This window comes from Sceloporus occidentalis, unplaced genomic scaffold (genome assembly GCF_023333645.1).
Source record: "Sceloporus occidentalis isolate IW3139 unplaced genomic scaffold, rSceOcc1.0.p SCAF_3, whole genome shotgun sequence".
Lineage (NCBI taxonomy): Eukaryota > Metazoa > Chordata > Lepidosauria > Squamata > Phrynosomatidae > Sceloporus > Sceloporus occidentalis.
In genome coordinates, this window is record NW_028316983.1 from 92,772,711 (window position 1) to 92,800,343 (window position 27,633).

Sequence of the window (27,633 nt, forward strand, 5' to 3'; positions counted from 1 at the left end):
AGTAATAAATGTTTAGATATTTACTGTGGCTAAATAGTTGTGAACTCACTGTCAGTAAATGGTAGTGGATCCATAACAGTAAATATCCTGTGTTTCATGCTATCGCATGATAACACACAACTGTATGTGTCTCTAGCCTTTTTTTCCTACAGATATTTTGGATACTGCTTAATACTAGGTAAGACCAGGGATCCATCTAGCTCCCTACTGTTTACTTTAACTGGCAGCCATCCTGAAAGATGTCAGGTAGATATAAGTTCTTTTTCACCCTTACTGGGAGCCTTTTAACTGAAAATGCCAGGAAAAGAGCTAGATTCAAGAACCTTTTGCATGCAGATTATATCTAGGGAACATCTGTAGTGTAGAAATAATACAGTTCGACACTATTTTAACTTCCACTGTTCCATCCTACAGAATCCTGGGGTTTGTAGTTTTGTGCGGCCACCAGCACTCTTTGGTAAAGAATGCTTAATACCTTGTAAAATTATAAATCCCAGGATTCCATAGGATGGAGCTACAGCACTTAAACTGGTGTCAAACTGCATTATCTCTACAGTGTAGATGCACTTTGAGATATAATTCCCTCCCCTTTCCTCCTGTACCATCATTACCTGAACTTCTCTGGTATTTTTCACTTTCATCACTGGCCTTTTGCATTTCTTTTTTTCTATCCCACTCCATTGTTTTAGTATCTTCTGCAAATGCTTTCCTTTGTACAGAAGTTGGTGAAAACTGTGGCAATGAATCTTTCTCTTCCTCTCCTCTGCTTCTGCTGCTCTCTCTTAGTTTGTATTTCATTTCTTCTTTCTCTGACTCTTCTTTCTTTGCATCCTCTTCATCAGTCATCTTTTTCTTGGGAGGAGAAGGCTTTTTGTCCAGACCCATTGAAATGATACACCTGACCAAAAAAATAGTGGAAGATTACAGAGACAGACATCATTGATACATAAAGGATACAAAGTTCAGACCCTCCTGAATTACTAGACAACAGTAAAAGTAAGATTTGGGTGAATTCTGTATTCCTACACTTGTAAAAAAAATGCAACAGTAATATCAACAAAAGAGAATTTTTGATTGTACAGTCATTACAAATATAATGAAATACATGCAAAGTTTCAGTTGCTTAGCTGAACTGCAGCCAGTTTATTGACCCCATTGCAAACATGTATTATACCCACGTGTCCCCATTCTTTAAAGACATACAAATGTTTCATAATTTAATTCAACAGGACAGGTGTCCTTTATTTCAAAGCACAATGGCTAAACATAGTATTCTATATCTTCTGCAATTTCAGTCTAGCATTCTCATATACAATACAGACAGACCTCTGTGAATGAACAGTGCTAAATCCAATGTGAGTCCCAACTTCAGCAGGTCCACTGAAATATACACAACTTGTTAGTCACCACTTACATAAGTCCCATTCAATGGGTTTGTTCCAGCTGGGGTAACATTGGATTCAGCACAAATCTGAATTCTGCCTTTAAAGTGTTTTTGAGGAAAGAATGGTACCAAAGAGGTTATTATTTGAAGTGCACCTTGTGGCAAAACAACAAGGTTAGTGAATTATCTGCAAGTAAGTTTCAAGGGCAACAGCCACTACAGCTCTTTAGGAGCGAAATACGAAGCAACTGAATTGATCTAGAGAAAGGAGAGTAACTTCTTAAAAATGAGTTACCAGAACTAAGTAGGCAAAGAAAGAGAAAGGAAACAAGAAAGTGGCTCTTTCCCCCCACAAGGTGAACCATGTTTATATAGATTTCTACGAAATACAGGATTATTTGTCTGTTTTCCCCGCTGTGAACCACTTAAGTTCCTAATTATGTACTCAAAGACTTGTGAAGAGCCAGTACTCCAAAGTCAGCTACAAATGATGATGTAAGTATGGTTTGTTTGTACAGAAGATGTAGTGCATTATCCCTCCCCACTCAACCGCCCCCCCCCATAAAACAACAACTACACTTAACTCCAATAAACTTTGCAACCACGGGATAAAAGAACTCACATAGTATGGTCATCTAACATAAGATAGCTTCAAAGGGGGGTTAAACCAGATGTTCACAAAGGGTTGTGGGGTATTTTGGATTATAGTCTCCATGATCACATATTCTAGGAACTATAACCACAAAAAGAAACTGTTCTGAGTTTAGAATTAAATAAAATCATGGAAAATACATTTAACAATGGCAGTTAGTCCCGATGCCATTAGTTACTATATTGTTGTTGTTGTTGTGTGCCTTCAAATCATTTCCAACTTATGGCGACCCTAAGGTGACCTACCACAGGGTTTTCTTGGCAAGGTTTGTTGAGAGGAGGGTTGCCATTGCCTTCCTCTGAGGCTGACAGAGTGTGTGACTTGCTCAAGATCAGCCAATGGGTTTCTATGACTTAGCAAACCCTGAGCTCTCAGAGTCCTAGGCCAGCACTCAAACCACTACACCATACAGATTCTCACTTAGTTACTTATGCAACCTCCACTCCACAATAGTATTTAAGACTTAAAAGCAAAACTAAAGAAAAAATTAAAGTGTGTGTGGTAAAATGGTTAAGAATTTTGGGTACAATGGACAGATAGATTAATGGGAAGAAAGGAACTGAGCTCTGTATCATGTCAAGATTTTGAAGAGGATTTTTTAAAATGAATTTCTAGGAACTGGTGTATTGTTATTACATGGCATTATATAAATTGCTTAGAATGTACAAAGAGATTTAAAATGTAGGATTTCAAAAAATAATGTTAAATTAAAACTTGACCTTTTTCACTTATGGATGTACAGTTGGAAAAGCCATGTAAAATTAATTTAGTATATGATTATGGCAGCACAATTGTTATATGCACAAAGAATTCAAGCCACCCACTATGGAGGAATGATCATGGAAGCTGCTAAAATTAGTAGAAATGGACAAATTGTTTTATCTGATTAGAGAATAGTTGCTAGTGACATTTTTTAAAAAAAAAAATCTTAAACCACTTATGGACTTTTTGGGGGGAGAATTAATTGGTAATTTTTGTTTTTGATGATTAGAGAGAATAGCTTACTGAAAGAAGAGAACATCTGTAATTTTTAGATAACTTAATAACTATATGCTTATAAAACCATTGAAAGTCATATGTTTCTTCTTCTCTTTAACTTTTTGTCTGTATTCTTTTCTTTTTCTAAGGTCTGTAATTTTTAATGTATTTTTAAAATTCTTAATAAAATTTGGGGGAAACTGATGGGGGGGGGGAAATGTAAGGAGCCTCCAAATTTAGAATCACTTCCATGTCGCTGAATTCTAAGGAATCATAGAATCATAGAGTTGGAAGAGACCACTAGGGCCATCCAGTACAACCCCCTGCCATGCAGGAAATCTAAATCAAAGCATCCCTGACAGATGGCCATCCAGCCTCTGTATGAAGACCTCTAAGGAAGTGGGAAGTGCTATTGCTTTTGCATCCTGCTAATGGGCTTAGAAGCATCTGGTTACCCACTGTGCGAAACAGGATGCTGCAATAGCAGGGGATGCTGGGCAGTGGCGTCACTAGGGGTATGCAGACTGCACCAGATGCCGGCTAAGAGGGAGTGAAACCACTGCTATTCATGTATTTTGGCAGAAACATTGTGGCATTTGCCTGTATGTCTTTAAAATGCTTTAAGAGATGGTGGGAGTGAGGTAAGTCTCAGTGGGAGAAGAAAGGAGAGGCAACAGAATTTTTTAAAATTAAACTTTCACATTCCATTTTTTTAAATGTAATTTTTTTTAAAAAATGAATTTTGTTGAAAAAAAATATTATTTTAAAGTTTTCTCTAAAAACATTACATTTTAACCAAATCTTCACTATGTATATGTAAATACATTTAGGTTATGCATATGATATTGTAATTTTCAGGTATAATTTTAATTTTGCTGGTTGTTTATGTCACAACTATTAGCATTACATTAAGTGGTATTTGGGAATTATGATTTACGATTAGCATTAATGCAAAAAAGAAACATTAATAAGGATTCTGTATGGTGGGAAATGAGAGGACATCAATGGTGGGGGGGGGGGGGACACCACAAGTTCCTGCACTAGGTGACACCAAACCCTAGGGATGTCACTGATACTGGGTTTGATGCAACAAGACACAACTTACTGTAAGTACCTGCTTTCCATAATTTGAAAGAGTTCTCATACAATTAGACAAATACATGTGGAAGTAATAACTGGGACTGGCTACAACCCATGTCAGTACTGGTTGAAAACTGCTACCCTGATTGCTTGTCACTTCAGGACACAATTCAAAAAGTAGCTATTATCAGTGAAGTCCTTAATGGCTTAGAGCCTGGTTACATGCAGGAGTTTAAGATACTTAGTTGTACACTGCCAGTCAGTTGACCCCACTACAAAACTATATCATGATTCATAGAATCATAGAGTTGGAAGAGACCGCAAGGGCCATCCAGTCCAACCCCCTGCCATGCAGGAAATCTGAATCAAAGCATCCCCGACAGATGGCCATCCAGCCTTTGCTTAAAGACCTCCAATGAAGGAGACTACACTACACTCCGAGGGAATGTGTTCCACTGTCAAACAGCCCTTACTGTCAGGAAGTTCCTCCTAATGTTGAGGTGGAACCTCTTTTCCTGTAGCTTGCATCCATTGCTCCGGTCCTAGTCTCTGGAGCAGCAGAAAATAAGCTATCTTCCTCCTCAATTCATGTTAAGAGACTCAAGATTCCCATTTTTTAAAATACAAACAAATGTCCCAAATTTTAAATTTTAAAATTACATGTCCTTTATTTCAAGGCATCCTGGCTAAAAACTATTTAAACACAATAATAATTATTTATTATTATTTACGTATTTTATTTATATGCTGCCTTTCTCCCAGGTTGGGATTCAAGGTGACTTCCATAACACATGAAAACTGTTTACAAAACTTTTAAGACTAATTTAAAGGAGATTAGTGCTTTTAATGTCCCTTATCCCTGACAGGATAAAAGTGCATTCATTTTTAAAACAGGTCTTATCACATTTGCACATGGGCCAGCGAATGCAGCCCATTTACAGCCCGGATGCCAGCTAGGTTTATCCCGTGCCTTTTCAAGAATGGGAAAATACTGTTCTTGAAAAGCTGCAGAATAAGCCTGGCTGGCATCCAGGATGCATTCAGGATGCAGTCATCCACCCATGGGCAAATGCGATAAAACCCGTTTTAAAAATAAATGTGCCTTTATCCCATCAGGGCTAAGGCTCTTTAAAAAAGAATGTGCTAATCTCCAAACACCATGTTAAAGCACAATAAAGCTGATCTAAAGTCATACCAAAGGTAAAAACACATAAATCACGCATTTATATTAAATTATAATTTCTCTGCTTAAGCATTAAAAATTTTGCTTAAATAAGAAAGCTTTTGCCTGCCGGCAAAAGGACAAAACAAAGCAGACGTAGCCTCCAAAGGAAGGGAATTCCAGAAGATGGGAGCAGCCACCAATATGAATTAGAATGAATTGTACCATCTTCATCTAAGACTTTCCTCTGGTTCCCACCACCTGCTGAGATTATGAAAATGGTCTGGAAAGAGGGTTTCTCTAGTCATTCTGCCTTCTCCAGAAATACCTGCCCAGCACCAACCTTGATTTGTCCAGGCATTCCAATGCTTAGTGGCTTCAACTGAAAGCCTACAAATTTATCTGGGGGGTTAGACCGCTTGAACTCAATATTACTTCTGAGTAGACATATATAGTCTTGAACTGTCCGTTGCTGCTTTACTGTTCAGCTAGCTCCCGTTAATGATGTTTCTGGTGCTTTGAATGCTACGTTTTATACTATTGCTTTAGACTTTTAATTGGTCACCATCCTGGAAGCTTATGTTGGAAGATGGCTAAATAAATTAACTTTTAGTAAGAGAACTAAAAATTACATTCTCAGTTACTTTGTTGGAAATACCAGACAGTGTTTGTTATCGACAACGTCATATAATGCTTATGGATATTCTGTATTTTAATGATGCCGTTTTATTATGCAGTTCTTCAGCTTACATCATAATAGCCTAAGGCTGAGTAATAAATGTAACATTGTGAGTTTAATGGTCTGCATAACCTGCAAACTTACCCATTTTCATTGTCATCACTCCTCCCTCTATCCCCTCACCCTGTGCTAGCTCTGTGGATCAAGAATACCCCACAATTGCATTAGAAAACATTCATCATATGCCCCCGCACAAGCCAATGTAAAGCCAGGATAATTAAAGTAGTTTAGATTCAGGATGTAGATGTATCACAAGTAAACATTCCTTCCCAAACAGATTGCTGGAAGCATTATGCTATTTTATACTAGTTTTTGTGGGAAGAAATTGACACATATAACACATTTGTGTGGCTAGCTTGGGCATTTATTGAAAAAGTACAGCCAGTAACTAATTTGCATATTTTCCACTCCTCAGAAAGCCCTTATCACACCAGAGATAGTATAATATTTACATAAATCATGCAAATCGTAGTCTGAGGAGGGTGGAAGCATTTCTGGATGGTGGAATATGCTTATCGGAAAAGTAATTTGGCTCTATGGGGGTTCCCATTTCTTCCCTTCTCTCCTACTTTCATTGTTGTTTATAAAATAATTTCTAAGAAGGAAAGATGAGACCAGAAATTTTGCATGGCATTCTCCTGCCTGAGATTGTTGCACAAATCAGAGAAATGGTGTAGAAGCAAAAAAATTGCTATGATTGATGTTGCTTTGATTTTTGGCAAAAAAAAAAAAGAAAGAAAAGAAGTTCCTGGCATGTTCAAATTCATTTAATTGCAACAGCAGAAATGTGTGTCTTTCTAAAGGTGTGCCCTAAAGAAGTCATACTTGTGATCTCAATCTCAAATTGCTGTGATCTCAAAATCTATTTTTAAATATTATTTTTACCTTAGCTGTCAAAGTAACAAACCTCCTAAAAAGACCTTGAAAATATAGGGGAAATGTACTAATACTTATAAATTAGGAGTACCTTTGTGGAAGGCATATGATCATAGATACAGGATTCAAAAAGATTGTATTGTTTAACCCTCTGCTGTGAAACAGGATTGTTAACCTGCAATTCAACCCATGCCAACCTAGGTTACAGGACCAAGAGAAAGCCACTTTGCAGACGGGTGGAAGAAAATAAATTGTTTCAAAAGAATTAAGCTATCAAATAAAGTCATGCACTATAGGGAAAACAAGGTATTCTAGGCAAGTCTTAGACATGGCATTTGTTTCACAAATATCTTAAGGTCTATGACCTGAAATCTACATGTCAAAACCTCTTTGGAATAAATACAACCCTGAAAAATCTGAAAAAACAATTGAAAGTTGATTTCAAGGTTTGTTGTTGTTAACTGCCCTTGAGTCGATCTCGACCCAAGGCGACCCTGCTGATGAGACATCTCCAAGACCCTCTGTCCTCCACTGCTCTCTCAACTCCTGCAAACTCATACTCATGATCTCTTTAACAGAGTCCATCTTGCATGCAGCCTTCCTCTCTTTCTACTTCCCTCTATCTTTCCTAGCATTACTGGTTTTTCTAATGATTCATGCCTTCTAATGATGTGTCCAAAGTACAACAACCTGAATTTTGTCATCTTGGCTTCTAGGGAGATTTCTGTCTTTATTTGCTCCAGGACTCTCTGGGATTTCTCTCTCCATGTATGATTGGAGTCTATGTTGTAGAATTGTGAGCATAATTTTGCTTGTATGGGATATTAGTGCTATGGTCCTATAGTTGCTGCAATCTTTTGTGCCTCCTTTTTTGTGGATGGAGATGTACATTGATTGTTTCCAGTCTTTTGGCCATCATTTTGTTTTCCATATCTGTTAGCATAAGTTAATTAGCACTACAATTGACTCTGTCAATGTGGATTGCAGCAGCTCAATTGTAATGTTATCTGTTCCTGGTGACTTGTTTTTTGCCATATCTGTTATTACAGCTTCTACCTCGTTTTTTAGAATTCGGGGTTCATCTTCATATGGTTCTTCATTCCATGTGTCCTTAATTCTATCATCTCTTTTACATAGCTCTCCTGTGTATTGTATCTATCATCTTTTTATTCCTTCCTGGTCTTGAATTATTTTTAATGTCATAGAGCGTCCCAGTCCTTGGTTTGAACTTTTCTTTGATTTCACTGATCGTGTGGAATAGGTCTCTCATTCTCCCCTTTTTGCTGTTGTCTTCTATTTCTCTGCACTACTCATTGTAGTAGTTGTCTTTATCTTTACGCATCAGCCATTATATTGTTGGATTCACCGTTCTTAGCTTGTTATTATCTCCATTTTGTTTTGCTTCTCTTCTTTCCTTTATTGCTTGTAACTTTTTATATGTCACCCATGGTTTCTTCTCCTTCTTTTTGCCCATTGAAAGTGTTGGTCTGCATTCTTCTTTTATCGTGTCCTTGGCTTCAGACCAAAGCTCTTCTGGTTCTCGGTCAATTAGGCTTAGTAGTGCAAATCTGTTCCTTACATTGTGGCTTAATTCAGTGGAGATATTGTTTAGAATTTTGGAATGATGACTGGTTTTGTTTTCTCCTTCAGTTTTACTCTTATTTTTGATATTAGTGGTTTGTGATCTGTACCACAATGGGCATCTGGTCTTGTCTTGGCCACCAGTGTGGAGTTTTGCCATCTTTTGCTTCCAATTATATAATTTATTTGGTGTTTGTGTTGGCCATCTAGTGATGTCCATGAGTATAACCTTCTTTCTGGTTGGATGAAAAATGTGTTAGTAATGAATAGGTTGTTGGCTTCACAAAAATCTATTAGATACTCACTTGCATCGTTTCTTATGCCTAATCTGAATCTGCCTACTGTTTTTGAATCTCCTTTGCTTCCAACTTTGACATTCAAATCTCCAATAATCAGCTTGACGTCCTGTGCTGGTGTGTTGTCAATTTCTTCCTGTACTCGTTTGCAGAATCTATCAGTTTCTTCTTGTTCTGCATCTGTGGTTTGGTGCATATACTTGAATTATGGTGATATTCATTGGTTTCCCATGTAGCCTTATTGAGATGATTTAGACTGATTTTGCATTGTATTCTATGACTGCTTTCGCTGTTTCTTTTCTTAGTATGAAAGCCACCCCGTTTCTTCATGTCTTTTCATTCCCTGAATAGAAGACTGTGTGGTTGTCTGATTCACAGTGGCCCATTCCTGCCCATTTTAATTCATTCACCCACAGAACTGATATGTTCATGAGTTCCATTTCCATTTTTACTATGGCAGGTTACAGACTGCCAGTTTGGGGCGGGCTGCATCCACCCCTTTCCCCGGAGTATCGGGGCCTCAGCTGTTAGACCGGCAGCCGCTGAGGCCCTGATCCGCCGCTTTCCGAGCTGCGGGGAAGTGGCAAAAGGCCGCTTCCCCGCAGCCTGGAAAGGGGTGTCCTTGGGGCGGCGGGGAGGAGGAGAAGGGGGACGTTTGGCCCCTTTCTCCTTTGGTCCTCTGGGTGCTGCCGTGTGAAGGCTGTGCCCAGCGGACCAAACCAGGAAGGCGCTCCGAAACGGAGCTCCTTCCTGCTCCGCGCTAAGGGCGCACTAAGCGCCCTGGCGCGGAGCGAGGACGTCACGTCCGCGCCGCCCCATATAGAGGCGGAGCGGTCGTGACGTATCGATTTTGTGCGCGACGAGTGTGCACTAGGGTTAGGGGGTACGGACGCACCGCCCCTTCCTAACCCTAGTACGCGCTTGTCGCGTACTTTAAGGCCCGTCTGTAATGGGCCTATGTCTAGCTTCTCTTGGCTCATGCTTCTCACATTCCAAGTCCCTATTTTATGTGTAGTGTTGCTTCTGACTGCATTTGCCTTTCTGAGTGTGTCTACTACTTGTCTCACCATCTTTATTTTTGTGGCTCTCTATTAGTGCTATGATCCTGCCTGTGTCTCACTTGGAATGTCTCATCATAGAGTTTACTAGATGAGAGGGTTACGCATGGAGGGCCACCTTCAAGGTAAATGGAATAAATATGCAAGAGAACTTGGCAGACTGAAAATGAAATTAAAGCTGAAGAGCATGGGATGGAGATCTTTGACTGTCAGAGTTTGGGAACCTGATGAGATGGAGACTGATCTGGATGATGTAGAGATGGTTGGGGGGAAATCCAAAGATCTCTAGTGGAAGGAGAAAGATCTGGAGAAAAGAGAGGTGAATAAAATAGCTGCCTGCAAATATTCCAAAGAGGAACAACAATTAGACCTGAAACAACAATTAGATGTGAAGCAAAGACATTGGGGGGACAATGACCAGTTTCTTGACAGATTATGGAAGAAAGGAATCATGGAACCTTTTGAAGATATTGTTGGATTGATCACAGATCTTGGAATATTTGGAGTGGTTATATCCATTTGATGTTAAAATTAATAATTGCGAGAAAGCCATACACAAGATATAAGTAATTAGAGTACATAAAATGGCTGGATTTATGGTAATTTTAGATAAATTAGGCAAAGAGATGAGATATGAGATTTATTTATTTATTTATTTATTTATTTATTTATTTATTTATAAATTGAATGAGCGTTGAAGACCAGATGTAAGAAGTAAGGGAAATAAGATAAAATAATATAAGTTTATAAAGTGGTGAGATTTTTTTTTAAATGACTGCTTAAGAATTCTGTGAGCATTTTAGGCAATGTAGTTAAATATAATGTGTCTTGGAATAGTTGTTTGATTATATTGTGCAGTACATTGTGTGGTTAATTTTAAGATAAGTTAGTAGATACTGTAATAGGTTAACTTTAGAGATTTTGAGGAGGAATAATACTTTTTGATTTTTGAAGAACATTATATTTCATTAAACAAGTAGAAGTTTAATAAACAGATAAAGCAGAGAATGTGTTAATTTAACATTTGTAACTGTTAGCTGGGAAGTAGGAAGCCAACTGTTTTCCCCTTTTCCGTTTGATAGTTTGGTGTAGAGAATATTATATAAACCTAGCAAAGCTAAACACAAAAGCTAAAACCAAAATGTCTCTGAACCTGCCAAATGTAGCCTGAAGCCTTCGTATATTGAGTAAAAGGTATGAAGAGGGAGTCCCTGAGCATTCAGCCAAATGTCTTTCTCTATGTAATCATGAACCCTGCCTAACTGAGGTACCCAGCCATGTGAAGGGCTTTATGTGTGACAATTCCCGTTTCTGCTCAACATTTGAGTCTTGCAGATGCCAAGAACCAGGATAGTAGGAATGGTACTTGTTCATGCAATCCTATTCTTCTCCTCATGCGTTCTAAGATGGTGTGGATGGGAATTCCATACAGGTCATAGATGGCTTTGTTTTGCTTCCCAGACATACAGTTTGAAACTAAAATTGCCATGAAACTAGCCTGGACAGGATATAGTGTGTCCCAAAGGGCATCATTTTGTAACCTTTAAACAGTGGCTCTGAAACTGTCCATCATGAGTCAGGTACTGGGTATCTATGATCAGATGATTTTGTGATCTCTATAAATATCCTTATAAAGGTTTATACAAAGGTTTATCTTCACAAAATCCCAAGCAGCTTCTCCAACCAGATGTGCCCCAGATTTTTTAAGACCTGAAGTCCCAGCATTCCTGGCTGTTGGCCATAACCATGGAACTGATGGGATTTGAAACCCAAAACATCCATAAGGAACCAAGTAAAGGAACGTTGGTCCAGAGAATTGTTGGATGGCTTAAGAGTAATATGTAAACTCACAACTTTGGTGGGCTCTTAGTAGTGATGAAAACCCTCAGAGTTTCCATAGTCTAGGCTAGCATGCAAGATTTGATATTGCTCCATAGGAACAAGACATCCCAGGATGTTGAATAGGTGTCCTGACTGTTAATCACACAACACATGGAGAATACATGAACAGAGCTATAGTCAGACACATTGTGTCAGACAGATTGTGTCACATGCATTTCATGAACTGTGCTCAGGTCCCTGAAAGCTTATACCACAATGTATTCCTTTGGATTTAAAGTGCCACAGCGAACTGTCATACACAACAACAACAACAACAACAAGGATCAATCAACAATCCATACCTATAGCAAGGAGCTGATCTTTCCACGTTGACAAAACCAAAGTGTCCATGCTTGCCACCCAGACGAGTACCCTTCCGATGCTTATATTCACAGCAAGAACTTAAGCGGTCCACTTGTATCCCATTAAGATAAAATGTGAGACTGAAGGGAAAGCCATAATGCCGCCTGGAGATAAAGTGAAATGTTTCTGCAATTGAGAAAGAAAAACAAGATGGTTGGGGCTGTTACACTGCACCTAAGAGCCAGGTGAGAGCCAAGCCTCTGTATCTCCTTCCTGGAACTAACTAAACTGCAGGGAAGGGGAAACATGTTCAAAAGCTCTCCCATTATTAGAAACCTATGTGCATATAAAAGTAGCATCTGGGATAAAACTATGCTAAAATTCTCTTTGATCTCTTTTCAAAATACTGATCATTTCAAACATATCAAGTCTGAAACCTGCAGTTTGAAGAGCAACAATTACGGAAAGTCCCATGGGTTTTCTGCATCTTTCAGTTGGCTCTAAAACATGCCCAAAAAATAGCTTAATTGTCTGCTGTGTTGACTAGAAGGCTTTCTCACGGCAAACCAAAATGTATTACAATTGTAGAACAAATAATAGCTATTACAAAACAGTGGGGCTAGATACTTTTTGGGACTTCTTTCCTATTACTTGTTTGCATATTCATAAAGACTGTAATCTGATGCTCTTATCTGCATACCCCCACCTACTGAGGTTAAGTAGATAGTAACCAAAGACATAAAGGTTTGGATGATGGTGTTATGTCTTCAGAATTATCTCCTCAAAAATATTCATCTATACTTATATAACTGTCATTTTGACATCAGGCAAAGCCATTTAAAAAACTTGCTTAGGGATTTTAAACTTTTAATCCTTTCAAGCCATTGCAAAAAAAAAAAAAAAAAAAGCTTTCTGGTTGTTACCGGTATTTATTTTCTTTAGAGATGATATCCCACCTTTTTCTATGAGAGGGAACTCAAGGTAGCAATAAACCAATACAATAATGCTTAAAGCCATTTTAGACTGAAATCCAGTTGCTAATCCCAACTAGAATAGGCTCACTAAAACAATGGATTTTACATAAATTAATTTACTATTCAGCAATTAAGTTTGATTCTCCACTCAGCCATGAAACCTACAGTGTGACCTTGAGCAAGTCACACACTCTCAGCCTCAGGGGAAGGCAATGGCAAACCTCCTCTGGACAAATCTTGCCAAGAAAACCCCATGAGAGGTTCACTTTAGGGTCGGAAATTATTTGAAAGAACACAACAGTGACAACATTAAGTCAAGGAGTCCCATCTCCCTGGAACTAGAAATTGAATTCAGACCACCAAAACATACATACATACATACATAAATGGGGGGAAATGGTTGTTGTTGTTTTTAAAACAACACAACACAAGGGCTAGTTGGCAGACGCATTGTCCATTTTAGTCATTATAGTGACTGATTGATGCAGCTTTTTTACTTTTGTTGATAAAATAGGAACTCTGAGGATTTTCAGACTCAAACGCTGCTGAAAGGAGCCAGGAGCGTCCCTAAAAAGTTCAGGAAGAGTCTGTGTTTGAAATCCAGGAGTGCTTCTCCCATAGCCATGGAAATGTTTCTCCCTGCTAGTGCTTCTGAATCGTTCCAGGGGAGTGAGTTTTCTATAGACGTAGGTTTTGCGTTCATAGAAAACTCACTCCCCTGGAACAATTCACGCGCGCTAAGAGGGAGAAACACTTCCATGGCGATGGGAGAAGCGCTCCTGGCTTTCAAACACAGACTCTTCCTGGCCCTTTTAAGGATGTTCCTGGCTCCTTTCAGCAATATTTGAGCCAGGTCTGAAAATTGTCTATGTTAAACTTCATCCCTCCAATTTTCAGTATACAAACAGATATATGTTGACAAAAGAACTCTCAAACTCTCAAAAGTCTAAGTGTATGCAACTCAGGTATTCTCTCATCTGTACATTACTTACAAACAGTTACCTGACTCATTTGTTTTGTTTTGCTCTGAGGGTTAAATAAATAAGTATTGTAAAACTTCTTATATTGCCACATCAGTAACTATACAAAAACAATCACTACCAGGTTCTCTGGCTTCTTTGGTATTGGGCTTTCTTGGGGTTTTTTTTTTATATATATATATATAAAAATTCTCCTCCCCATTTCATAAATACCCAGAATCTGGCCATTCAGTCACCAATAACCACCCCGATTATTGTAATCTTTGCCTTAATGGGCCTTTTGGTTTAGGGTTAATTGAGGGGATTGTCGCATTGCTTTTAAAGAACTTTATCCCTGATGGGATAAAGGGACATTTAATTTAAAACCAGGTGTTATCGCACTCGCTATGCAAATAGCCATGCAAATGCAACCCTTATGCAGTCCGGATCTCAGCGGCTTTTCAAAAACGACAAAATCTCATTTTTGAAAACAAGTGTGGCTGGGATCTGGACTGCATACGGATTGCATTCACCTGGCCACCGGCGAGTACGATAACACCCGGTTTTAAAATTAAATGTTCCTTTATCCCATCAGGGATAAGGCACTTTCAAAGCACTGAGATAATCTCCTTAATGAGAGGCCATTCACATAATTAGCACTGATGTGAATGGAACTGGATACCTGTCCTCCCTCTGATCACAAGACTGGCACGAAAGAGAGCGGTCTGTAACGCTTTGCCCTTCCCATTAAAGTCCCAATCCAAAACAAATTCTTCACTGCCCCTACTACTTGCACTGGAAGAAGTGAAATCAGTGTGAATACTGGAAGGTGCAGGGGGTCAAATGTAAACTGAAATGACACTGGGTTGCAAAGAATAAAAGCCACTTCACCTCCTATGTTTGGGATCCAATCTGGATCAAGGCCCCCATGTCTGTTATTTACTATTTGTGCGAACAGTGTCTCATCTCCATCTTCTTTCCAACTGTTGACTTGTACTGCTGTGACTGTAAACCTCTCCAATACCAGGTTTGCAATTTTCATTTTAAAATCCTTTTCTCAAAGATTCTATACTCTCTTGACTATATTTGTTACTTGTCTCATCTCTACATCACTTTCTACTCCCTCTGTTCAGAAATGTTAGGGAGAGGTGGGAGAGTTGGACTATAATTTCCAGAATGCCCCAGCTAGCAGAGCTACTGCACAAGGGTTTCTGGAAGAGGAAAAAAGCCACTTGTCCAAGCTTTGCTCTTCAGAAGAAGCTCATCCCCTTGCCTGATTTTTATCCCTTAGTGAACAAGGTGCCATATTGCTCTGTATTGTATGGAACAACTCTCCCCAGTCCAACAGTGAGTTACTTCCTTGTCCTCCTGCAAATCCTTCCTTAAGCACCATTTCTTGAATATAGCACTCTCAAATATCATCTTAGCTTTCACTTACCTATTCCTCCATTAGCAACTGATTCTTAACTGCCCTTACTCTAGAATTCCTTAATGTCTTCTCATACTGCTGTCCAGCCTGTCTAATACAGATTTAGGGCCTTAGGGCACGGACTACATTATGCTGACATTCTCTACAGTGCCAAATGCTACTGACAAATGAAATAAATAAAAACTAATAACAGGAAAGATATCCTTCCTCAGCAACAGCCCACTCCCATGATATGAAATTAATTCTACCCAGCAAGCTATTCGTCCCTCGTTTCCATTAGTGATTATACCTGCAAGAGCTTTGCTTAAGTCAACATCAGCACCATTGATTCAAATTCAGAATCAAACCTCAAGCATGTATTCATTTCCCTTCTGGAGCGATAAACAGCTCACACTGATATATTATAGCTTCTTGTACACAGATAATTTGGTATTCATTTTACCCCTGCAAGCATTTTATTAACCATACATCTCCATCCAAAAATTAATCTAACCCGTTGTATTTTGTTAAATCACTCCTGTACATCCCTCCTTCCATAATTTGCAAAAGTAATTGCAGCCTCATTTTCAATCATGAAATAGTAAATCTAGGCTTAGTTTGAGGCAGCTGGTATATAAGTCCCTGGACACACATAACAAGACTGAGCTTCACGGAAATAATTTTGCTACCACTTCAACAGTTTATCCATATAAAATAAGAGTTTGCCAGAATTAAAATGAACTCTGGGGCTTGTTCAGGCTCACCTCCCTCCAGCAGTTTCCCCCTGTACACACATAGATTTTCTCCTCCACAGTGTTGTTGATATATTTTTATTTCCTCCCGGTAGTCTAAAAGGTCATAGGACAGGTGCACAGTTTTTCCCAAATAGATCATGGTGACATATGCATTACTGTGTACTTGAGGCCTGTAGAATTTTCCTGTGTCCTGTATCAAAGAGGAGAAAACTCAAATGAAATGCTGCAAGTTTGAAAAGATCTGTGCCTATATTGTCCTGTTTTAAAACCAATGTTGTGGTATCAGCATTTACCAATCACAATATGAATATGAGATAAGGTGACAAATAACTTGATAACTTGGCATTGGCAGCTGCTCTACTACTCCTACTCCTTTCTTGCCATCTTTTCATAAGTTTTTTACACACCCTATGGAAAAGGACCTAACAAAAGAACCAGAATGAACTAATTTGAGCTGATATATATAACATTTTCTACTACTGGGCAAGCCTGTAGCTCGGTGGTAGAACATAAAGTTTATATAGAAGGAAAATTCTGCACTATCATTAGCTAAAGGGCCATTGTAAAAACAGGTATTTATAATGTGTTTATACAAATCTATGGTGTGACCACATTTGGAATACTGGGTACGGCTTTTCTAATTGTAGCAATTCGCTTATAGTAAGTCCCCCATTTGGGACTTTAAAAAAAAGATTTTTAAGGCAAGTAAGAGAAGTTTAAGGTTTCCAAATTTAGGCACAGCATGGGGAAAGTTAACAGATAAAAGTGTAGCCTCGTTCTTAAAAAAAGGATTAAGCAAATTCATGAAGAAGTCTACTAATGCCCACCATTCATAAGGGTTATATATAGTACCCATAGAATTAGAGGCACTATGCCTCTAAATATAAACTTCTAGAGGAGAAAATGGGAAAGGGTTACTGTCCTCATGCTCTGCTGCTTAGATTCTTAGAGGATCTAGTTGACCATTATGGGAGAAAGGTCATTAAACTATATGAGCTTTACATCTCATACAGCACAGTTCTTACATTCTAATGCAAAAAGTCCCTAGATTTAAACTGTAATAACTGGGACTGGACATATGTTAATTAACCTATTATTAAAGAGTATAATATTATAATTCTTATATAATTTCCCAGGAAAGAAGAATCTGTGAAAGTAATCTTCATTCTAAAACAAGTGAGCTTCCCATTGGTTAGGATACTGGCTGGGAACAAGACATTCCTAACAGATCTGACAGTTTTATTTCAGCTCTCCTTCAGACAGTTTGCAAAGTGCATTATGAAATTACCCATGCAGGATAAAACCAAACAAAAAAGAAATGATAAGATGGAGAAGATCTATTACCCTCATTAACAATTGCTCCATGCCATTGGGTGCAGTTGTTGGGCGAAGCCTTCGACCTCTCAATGCCACCCCTTTCACTGTGCTCATGTTCTTCTCACTTTTGGGTGGTGGAGGAATAGGTATCACGTAATTGTTAATGATGGGAAATCGGTAGGGGGATATTCCAGATGAATAATCTGTTGGATGCATAGGCTTTAATACCCCTTTGTCTCCCTGAAAATAATAATGAAAGTTGATATCCACATTTAGTTAATATTAATTATGTTCTTAAAGCAGCAGTTGATAGTCCTTTTCCAGTAAATCAATTTTCAGAACATGTGTTAGGTGCGGGGAGGTATTTATTTTAAAAGAATCTAAATCCATTTCTTAATTTCATGCTTGCAGAACAGATTCTTAATTAGAGCAAATTTTGTACTCTTTAGCACCATTTAGCCACCATGTATAATTCACAATCCAAGCTTCTAAGAAGTGACAAAATAATGGTTCACAGTTGAGACAAAACAAATAAACTGTATTAGTGATGACTGGGGGATTCTGGAATTTGTTATCCAGCATATCTGGAGAGCACTAGGTTGACATGACTATTTTAGAACTGCCCTAAAAGGATTTTCAATGATGAAAACATATCTATGTAGAGTGAGCCAGATGTTTATTTCTATGATATGCTCATTTTCAGGAGTGAACAGAAGATTTATCCACACTGCAGGGATAAATCAGTTTGACATTACTTTAACTTCATGGCTCCATCCTGTGGAATCCTGAGATTTGGTGACTTAGAGGCTGTGCAGACTGCCCCTAAGAGGAGGCCTGCAGCCGCCTCCAGCTGCGCTGGATCAGGGCCGCAGCAACCGCACACCACGTCCCCAATCTGGCCTTTCCAGAGTGCAAAAAGGGGTCTCAAAAAGTGACTCCCTTTTGAACCCTGGAAAGGGCATGGTAGCCATGGTGCCACAGCTTGAAGGTGCTCCTTTGGTGCTGCGTCATGTGGATGCAGTGCCAGAGGAGCACCGTGGTGGTGCTGCGCATCATGTGGAGTGACACATGGTGTCACGCTGCCCTAGGGGTGGATTTGGGACATGCATCATGCAGATGCCACGCCCCAACTCCACCCCCAGGCCAGCCTTTATGGCCTGTGTTCACAGCCCCTTATTCAGCTTGGTTTCTCAGACAGCTCTGATGCCTCTCCTAGGATAGAATCATGGAAGTTAAAGCGATGTTAAATTGCTTTATTTCTGCAGTGTGGGTACACCAAGAGTATATCCACATACGAGAAGGAAGGGCAACACACATAAAGACATCCTCTCTCCACTGCTGGAAAAAGGAACATAGGTTTTTTATCATGGTACATTCATTTTCAGCAGTAGAGAAAGGACATTCTCATGTGGGTTGCCCATCCGTCTCCCATGAGGATATCCTCTTGCTACTCATAGAAAGCTAGAGATACTGAGAATAATGTATATATGAGGGCCTAAGGTTTTTCTCAGTCCCAGAAAATGCACCAGCTTCTAGAATGGGTGCATCCGTACTGCATAATGAATGCAGTTTGACACCAGGGCTCAGTGCTATGGAATTCTGGGATTTGTAGTTTCTTGTGGAACCATAGGTCTCTGAAAAAGAACACTAAATATCTCACAACCACCAAAGCCCAGAATTTCATAGCACTGAGCCATGGGAGTTAAAGTGGAGCCAAGTGCTGGATTATTTGCAGCCTATATCATCCACAGTCCCCTTTCAAGAACCACTGTAAAGTGTGGCAGTCTGGAGAGAGCCAAATTTATAAGCACTTTACATTGCTTTCTGAGGGGTATATGGCATCACTTCAGCAAGCACATTTACTGCCTGACATTTGGCATTCTCATTTGCATTTGCCAAAACATTCCCAGTAGTTATAGAAACAGCAGCCACCATATATCTGCCTTCCAATCATGAACCTAACTCATAACATTACATGCTATGATGATTTGGTAACTGAGGTAATGGTAGCAAAAGTACAAAATCAATAGAACTGACTAGCAATAGATTTAAAGCAGGCAAAATGAAGTACTTATTCACACAACTCATAACTGAGCCACAAAATTCACTGTATGGGGCACTGTCTTAGGCAGGTCAAAATGGGGATAGGACAAAGTCATGGGGATTAAAACTATAGCTATCCATTATCACAGTCAAATGAAACTTCTATGTTCAGAGACACATCATGCATATCTTTTGTCAGGTTTCCTGTAAAAATTCACCATCCCCTGCTGGAAACAGAAAACTGAACTAGATGGACCTTTGGTCAAACCCAGAAAGATGCTTTTTATGTTCTAAAGCAGCTTTCCTCAGCCTGGAGCTCTCCAGATGTGTTGGACTTCTTGAGAGTTATACACATATAACCCAAACGTTATATACATAGTACATAGCACACATGAAGGGCACTAGTTTCAGTAGGTGTCCTAAATCTGTTTCAAAACTGAGGAATCTGTGGCCTCCTAGATATTGGAACTACACTGTGTTTTACACATGAGTAGGTTCCTTCACAGAAGCAGCTGGACATTTTTCTTTTATGTAGATCATCCACATTCAGTTCAAGGTTGCAAAAAGGTGCAATGTTTCCATTCAACACAAAGATTGCATACCACAACCAAGTATAACTCCACATGTGGAAGTTTATGCTAAACTAAGCCAATTTGGATCTCAGCTATAAGCTCCCATTACTACTGACCACTGGCCAAGATGGTTGGACCTGATGAGTCTAAGAACACTGGCAGCCACAATCCCTCTAGTCTTGGTCTACACAGTGTTGTGGGTTTTTTTTTTTTTTTACTGAATTTAAAGGTTAGTTTCCAATAATCTATTAACTGTAGCAGTGACCAAAACATTTTGTTGCCTGAGGCTAGCTGCAAATTGGCCATCCCCCCCCCTCCACGCCGGAGGCTGTGGAGCTGGGATGGGCTTTTTGCTGCCCTCCTACTAGTGGAGACCAGGGCAGTTAAATCATGCCATGGCTGATTGCCATGGCATGAGGCTTTAGGAGGTGTGGTTAAGGGCATGCTTTGCCTGTCATCCCCTGGGTGTCTCATTCCTGGATTAACTGTCGACCCACCCACCCGCCGCTGGTATAGTGTGAAGTTTCACTTGGTCGCCTACGGGCCGTGTAGGAATTTTCCCCCTTTTCCATGGGGTTTTTCGCCTACACCACACTGTTTCCAGTGGCATAAGGGAGATTGGCTGAGGTGGTGTCACAATAATACATGATTTGGTTTGAAATTTGTTGATTCTAATTGGACGTATTTATTTATATTTTGCATAAATCTTTGGATTTGATCTCGGCGAGCACCTTGGCCACCCTTCTGGGTGTTAGGGAAATTTCTGGAAGCACCTCTACAGGCCTTGCGACCTGGGGGGTAGATGAAAGGAATGGACCTTGGGTCTGGCTGGAAGGTATACCCTGACTTTAATCTTTGCAGATTGGGAAGGGGGACTTCTTGCTGGGCTTCCTTATGCGGGCTGTCCAATGGCAGCCCAACTTATGGACTGTCATTGAGGGCCCAGGTGTTATCGTCATTGATAAGCTGCAGAGGTAGTCTGTGGTAAGACACCAGTATGCAGCTTTCTCTGTCTCCCACATTTGTTTTGGTTATGATACTAGTTGCAGTTCCATTAAGAACTTAATAAATAGGTCAATAAATAGCCCTGTTTTTAACCCATACAACTTGTGTCTGGTCTCTTTATTCCAGGGGTAGGGTAGCAATGTGTATATCGCTCAAGGACAAGCTACATTGGCACTTTAGACAGAAAACTCCCCCCTCAGTAAAAATACCGTATCAAATTAAAACATTTTCTGAGAATTCATGATACCCAGAATCAGCAGCATGAGAAAGCTAGCTTACTCTCACTAATAGCACTGCCACCTCTGATGGTGATACTGCTACATATATTATATCACAATGTTTTAGACCAACACTTTGAGTAATACTAGTTTTCCAAAAGTGACTTTTTTCATTTCCATATTTTTCAGACTGCACCCAACAAGAATTAAAGGGAAAGGAAGGCAGGAGCCTAGACAGGTTGAATGGCAAGTGTCAAGCCACTGTCACCCATATGACTCTATGTCATGATTCCATACAAATGCAGAAGAAAGCTCGAAATACTGCAATGCACCAGGAATTCAATTCCTAAAAAGCTTGGCTATTATAAAAGAAGTGTCTAGTCCATAAGGATATGTTTGAGGTAGCTAATAATTCCAGTGAAATTCCAAAAAGTGGAAAAGATGTCAATAGTAAAAGGATGCCAGTCATACCTCTTTGCCCTTCTCCATGAACAGGAAAAGCTGAAAAAATTATTTAAAATGGCAAAAACCACATTATACATTACAGAAAATTTAGAAAACAATAATATAGCTTTACTTAATTTGGTTAACTAATACCAGTTGGAAAACCAAAGTTTTTGGGGAGGCGGCAGTGAGTTACTAAATTTTCTAGGAAGATTTGATAGGAGAAAAGGGGGGGGGGTGTCTTTTAAAAAAAGAGGGAGACTGCTACCAGAGAGGATTGAAGTGAGTATTATCATAACAAGCCACCTGCTTGGAGGATGCTGTGTCTGCCTCAGTTCTGCTCATAAAAAATTGAGCAAGGGAGCTCACATAGTCAAGCAGCCTGCTTTGAAATCTCATCCTAGCCCTAATTACTAACTTCTACCAACCAAGATAGGAAATGGAAGAAAAACACTTTTCATGCATACAGCAAGCCTTACTGAGAGGCAGACTGAAGCAGATGCAGGAAGGTAGCAAAGTCTGCTTGTATCTATTGACCATTCCACTCTGCTAAAGGATAGACTATGGGAGCCACATTGTCTGCCCTATTCCTCTAAACTTATAATTATTTATATGTAATTATAATTCAGTATAATTTAGATACATAGCCATGATAATCTGGAACATCAGTATGCAAATAGATCTTGTAGCATCTGTAAAACTAACTGTGCAGAAAAAGTTATAGCATAAGCTTTTGTAGACTTGGTCTTCTGTGACATGCATGGTAATTACTTTATCAAAGTTATTTCAATTATATTCTTGAAAAGGCAGCACTAGGTAACCCGTAATCTTAGCATAAGCTAAAATTTACAAATGTTTCTTGCTAGTGAAATGCTTGCATAAGAGAACAAAGTGTCTAACCCCACTCGGCAACTGATGTTCCTTTTCAAAGGTGAGGAATTTTGCTCTGGAAGTCGAAGTAGCCTTTGGTGTAGATTCCACTGTAGCGTTGCCATATAGAGGCTGCAATCGAAGTGGGTGCTGTATGTTTCCAGGTGCAGTGTTTGGTCGAGGATAGGTGGTCTGAAAAATGTAAAGAAATCTATTTACAGATGCCCCCCCCCCCCCCATATTTGCAATTTTGACTTTTGCAGATTTGGTTGTTTGCGGTTTTTATTAATGTGCTTTCCTAGGAATCTCTAGGTCCTCCAGAGCAACTCTGCCAGAGGGTGACCATAGAGTTGTGCTGGAGAACCTAGAGGTTCCTAGAGAAAATACTTCTCTAGGCATTTGTAGGTCTTCCAGCATAGTGCTATGATCAACTTCTGGCAGATGTTGACCACAGAGTTGCACTGGAGGTCCTGGAGATTCCTAGAGAGGTGTTCTCTCAGGTAAAAAGAATAGTGTTTGTTTCTTTATTTCTGGTTTTTTCCCATTCATAGGGGTCCTTCACACCTACCTCAGCAAATATGGAGAGATCACTGTATTTATTTTATATGTCACCTTTCTCCCAAAATTGGACCCAAGCATCACAAAACATGCTTGTAAGTAACAACAACAAAACAGTATCATTTTAAAACACAATTAAAACACTACATTAATATGACAAGACAGGATGGAGATCATTTCAGAGCAGAAAGCCATGTGCATCTATAAAATCCCCTTATGTGTGATTTAGATTGTTTGTTTGTTTGTTTCTTTATTTCCAAATGAGTGTCAAGCTCCTGGATACAATAATTTATATTCATTAAACTATACAGAAAAGGTACACAACTCAAATAAGACCAGATGTATGAATAAGTCTCACAATCAAATTCCTACTTAGCAGCAAAAGTTCATAGTGCTATCATGGTGCTTCAGAGAATGCTGGCATGAAGTGAGTGGAGTATATATACTGTCTGACCCTTGGTTGAGAGGAAGTGATTGACATGTTAATCTGTGTGTAAACGGACACCCTGAGGCCTTGCCATTCAACAACAGGCCAACACACAGATTAACCTGTAAATCACGTCCTCTCAACCAAGGGTCACACAGTATATATACCCCACTCACTTTCATGCCAGCATTCGCTGAAAATGCCAGCCACAGGTGCTGGCAAAATGTCAGTAAAACTCTTCCAGAACACAGCCACAAAGCTTGAAAAACCCACAAAAAATATGGATGCCGGCCGTGAAAGCCTTTGACTTCAATAATGTTTGAGATTAATAAAGAGGTTTTACCTTCTCCTAATCCTGCAGATTTGAGAGACTTCTCTTTGATTTCCATCCCAAGAGAGCCACAGCCCATGGTACTCTAAGTAGGATGCTAAAGCTAAGAGAAAGCTGGCCTTCTAGTCCTCCTTACCAAATTTCCTGTTTCTCCTCTTTCACTTATTTTGCGACGAGCAAAGCGATTTCTTCGTGCAGTGGGCGGGTGTGGAGAAAGCAGATGATTTGTTTCTTCTGCTGCCTTTCTTGATCGTTCCACCTAGATGAACAGAGCAGTGAAATGCCTGAGAAAATTGTATTGTTAGGAAATGAAGAAGTTTTCTTGAAACTTGCCATTTTCAGAAACTGGAGAACCAAGATTAACAGTTCTCTTTTGAGATATTAGTAAATAGGTTTTATTTTTGCATAAATGTGCTTCTGCTAGCCATATGAAAATAATATTGACAGAAAGCCACCAGATCTGCATTAACAGGCAAGCAGGAAGTGATGAAAGAAAAATTATCCATAACACTGGTCTTTATTTTCCTAAAACAGGCAGTCATATATATCCTCAAAACAAGTTTTCAATTTCCTACCTTGATTCTCTGAACACGTTCTCTCTTGGCAGAATTTTCAAGTTTTCTTTTTATCTCAACCTGGTGATGACGCTAGTAGGGTTTTAAGAAAGGATACAATACTGTCATTGGGAGTAATATGAGAGGAACATCTCAAAATTGCTCTTTGGATATTTTCCTGTCTGTGGTGGGCTTCTAAACATTCCTACATGAACCTAAGTGGGCAATTCAGTTGCTAATCCCCACAGAATGGTTGTTTGCAGTGCATTGTCCTACAGGACTAGAATATTCAGACCATTACTTCAAGATTCAGTTCACAATGACAAAAAAGGGAAACACAAGGAAAAATGTGTGGACTACCATCTCACATTCCTCAAGTCCATCCCACTCCCAGGATGGGAACCAAACATACTAACTGCCCTGTGGATAGGGGAAAGACAGCAGGATGGTTAAGAAAGAATCATAAAATCATAGAGTTGGAAGAGACCACAAGGGCCATCCAGTCCAACCCCCTGCCATGTAGGAAATCCAGTTCAAAGCATCCCCGACAGATGGCCATCCAGCCTCTGTTTAAAGACCTCCAAGGAAGGAGATTCCACTACACTCCGAGGGAGTTTGTTCCACCGTCAAACAGCCCTTACTGGCAGGAAGTTCCTCCTAATGTTGACGTGGAATGTCTTTTCCTGCAGCTTGGATCCATTGTTCCTGGTCCTGTTCTCTGGAGCAGCAGAAAACAAGCTTGTTCCCTCCTCAATGTGACACCCCTTCAAATATTTAAACAGGGGAAACAGAGACTATGCTAACTGGACTGCCCATCCATACACAGGGCTGCATACTACCAGTTACTGTGAGGGAAAGAATCTGATTAATCATTATGTCACTGATTTTTATCTTTGTAAACAAGAACTAATGCATGAGTTTTGCTTTTTCCTCTTATGTCATGCCTTTTAGATTGCAAGTATGTAGGCACTGATTTGTGTAAGCTTCTGTCACAGAGGGAGTAAAGAACAGGACAGCCAGTTTGCTTCTTGTTTGCTATTCTGATGCCTAAGACAAGAATCCATGAATTTTATGAGTGTCAGATGACCAGAGCTTAGGAATTTTCTTTTAACAAATTATTGTAAAACCTTGAACTTAGCATAAATATTCAATAACTGAGATCCACCTATGTCCCGACAGTTCCTTTCCATCTTACCCCTCAGATCATGTCTCTCATTCTGCGTCTCCAAAAAAAAAAAGGAGTTCTCCAACCCTATTTGATGGTGCATAATACTATTTTTGAGGGAGTAATGAGAGGAGTAAACCAGGAGGGTAGGTAAACAAATTAATGTTAACATGTATTTGTTACATTAAGGTTTTTAATGACCTGCAGTATAGTGATAATTTTGATTCTGAGGAAAATCCTACTGTGATTAGTGGGTCTTATTCTTTGGACAACAAACCAAAGAATATTTTTATTGTTAACCAGAAATCCTTAGGCACATGAGCTCAGAACCTTTATATAGTCAACAGCCAAGTTACAGCTCTCTCTTGCTTTCAGTTCAAATTCTGTGGCACCTATCCTTTGCAGATGTGAACTTTGCATCCCAACCTACAAGCCCAGTTTACTGTGTTGTTTTAGTCTTTGTAATAGCATTGTTTGTGATGATGAGAGTACTTTTCCATTTGTGAATGTTGTGAATGTTATAGCCTCAAGGAAAACAAAAACAAGCTGGCCTTCAGTCAAATCTACAGGACAGAGATGGACCTTTAGATCTCCAGGTATTTTCTGCTAAAAAAATCAATTATAACAGTAGGGAGAGAAGAAAGAGAGGAAAACATCACTAGCGGCAAGCTGAACACAACCTGAGCTTGGTTCTATTCCAGAGGCCCTGTTTCCACCTTCTGCTTTTTGCTCTCCTATTTAGGAGAAACGATTGACTGTTCCTTCCCACTCCAACCTCTTTCCCACTTTCCCCAACTACTCTTGCCCTGGTCTCTATGTCATAAGGGAACAGGTAAATTTATAGTGTACTCCAAACCAAGTAAAATGTTTCCTTTCTCATCAATCTTCTGTTGGTGGGAAATCGAATCAGTGAAAGTACGGGAGATGGAGAAAAGGAAAGGCAAGTCCACAACCAAATCTTCTTTGTGAATTCCATTGGAAAAATGGCCTGAGTAATCCATAAGGCCCCATCAAAGATTTTCAAGGATGTTTCTGCTGTTATAAGTTGTTTGGCTGGCAAGAGGGAAGGGAAGATGGCAGCCCTCTGCTAAATAATCTCCATGTTTGTGTGTGACCAAGAAGTGTCTTCCTTAGGATTCCATAATTCTAAGTCAGTTGGTCTCAACTGCTGCTTTATGCTCTGAGTAAGAGAAGCAGCATGGATTTCCCAGCACACCAAGAACCAGAACAGCACAAAAACTTAATAGGACTTAGAAACGTAAAGTCTCTCATTTATGAGCCTGGTCCTTGATAACAGTTGATGTTGTATAGGACACAACCATCAGCAATGGGAACAGCTGGTTGGCAGAAGAAAAGCAGAATGTGGCCTACCTCCAGCCATGTCTCCACCTTTTGTGTGCATGAGATAGTATCCATGCTTCCCTCTCCTTTCCTACTCCTTACATCTACACTCCTCTTTGTTCTTGCAGGTTTGCCATGACCTTTGGTATCCATGTGGGTAGAAAAGAGCATTTCTCTGATGGACTGTGACCAGTTCTTGAGTTCACTGATGGGACATGACCTCCAGCTGCCTTGCCTTCAGCAGATGACTCTGTGTGGAATCTAGTGGCAGTAGGGATCCTTACATTCTGAGATGCTATTGATTTATCAGTTCTGACCAATTACAGGTTACTTCTCTATCTTTTCTTCCACCTTTCTCTGTTAATTGCAGAAGGTATTGTTGGGTAACTTGTTTTCTTATTGACAAACTAACTTGAGGCTATTTACCTGCTAACTCCAGTATTCTTTAAAATGTATTCCAAGTTAATCTATCTAAAGATCACAGATCCTCACAATCACTAACCAAGATCGGCATTATCCCTTGGTTTAGACACTAAACAAGAGAGTCTGAATTAAACATTCAGTTCAATTCAGGATACTTTTAACAAAAAAGAGTCTTTGATAAATATATGTTCAGAGAATCTGGATTATAAAAAGGATGGACATTTTGACTTTTAACGTGCATTTATAGAGTGTTCTTACAATTTAATCTAGGCATTCTGT

The 27,633-nt window shown here is 39.4% G+C and overlaps 1 protein-coding gene across 7 annotated transcripts in view; it reads right to left on the bottom strand.

The window, feature by feature from the left end:
* ERICH3 (glutamate rich 3) overlaps positions 1-27,633 on the bottom strand; it is an 88,543-nt gene that overhangs the window by 41,310 nt on the left and 19,600 nt on the right. For 4 of the 7 annotated variants that reach the window (XM_089515451.1, XM_089515456.1, XM_089515450.1 and 1 more), the window contains 7 exons: positions 24,447-24,518; positions 24,008-24,130; positions 22,586-22,747; positions 17,431-17,643; positions 16,096-16,276; positions 11,990-12,176; positions 612-898 (listed from right to left, as the gene is read on the bottom strand). In XM_089515451.1, the coding sequence (XP_089371577.1) occupies positions 612-898; positions 11,990-12,176; positions 16,096-16,276; positions 17,431-17,643; positions 22,586-22,747; positions 24,008-24,130; positions 24,447-24,518 (1,225 nt within the window). Of the gene's footprint in view, positions 1-611; positions 899-11,989; positions 12,177-16,095; positions 16,277-17,430; positions 17,644-22,585; positions 22,748-24,007; positions 24,131-24,446; positions 24,519-26,446; positions 26,879-26,961; positions 27,365-27,633 lie in introns of those variants that run through there. The other 3 variants (XM_089515455.1, XM_089515452.1, XM_089515453.1) reach the window with 3 other exon arrangements.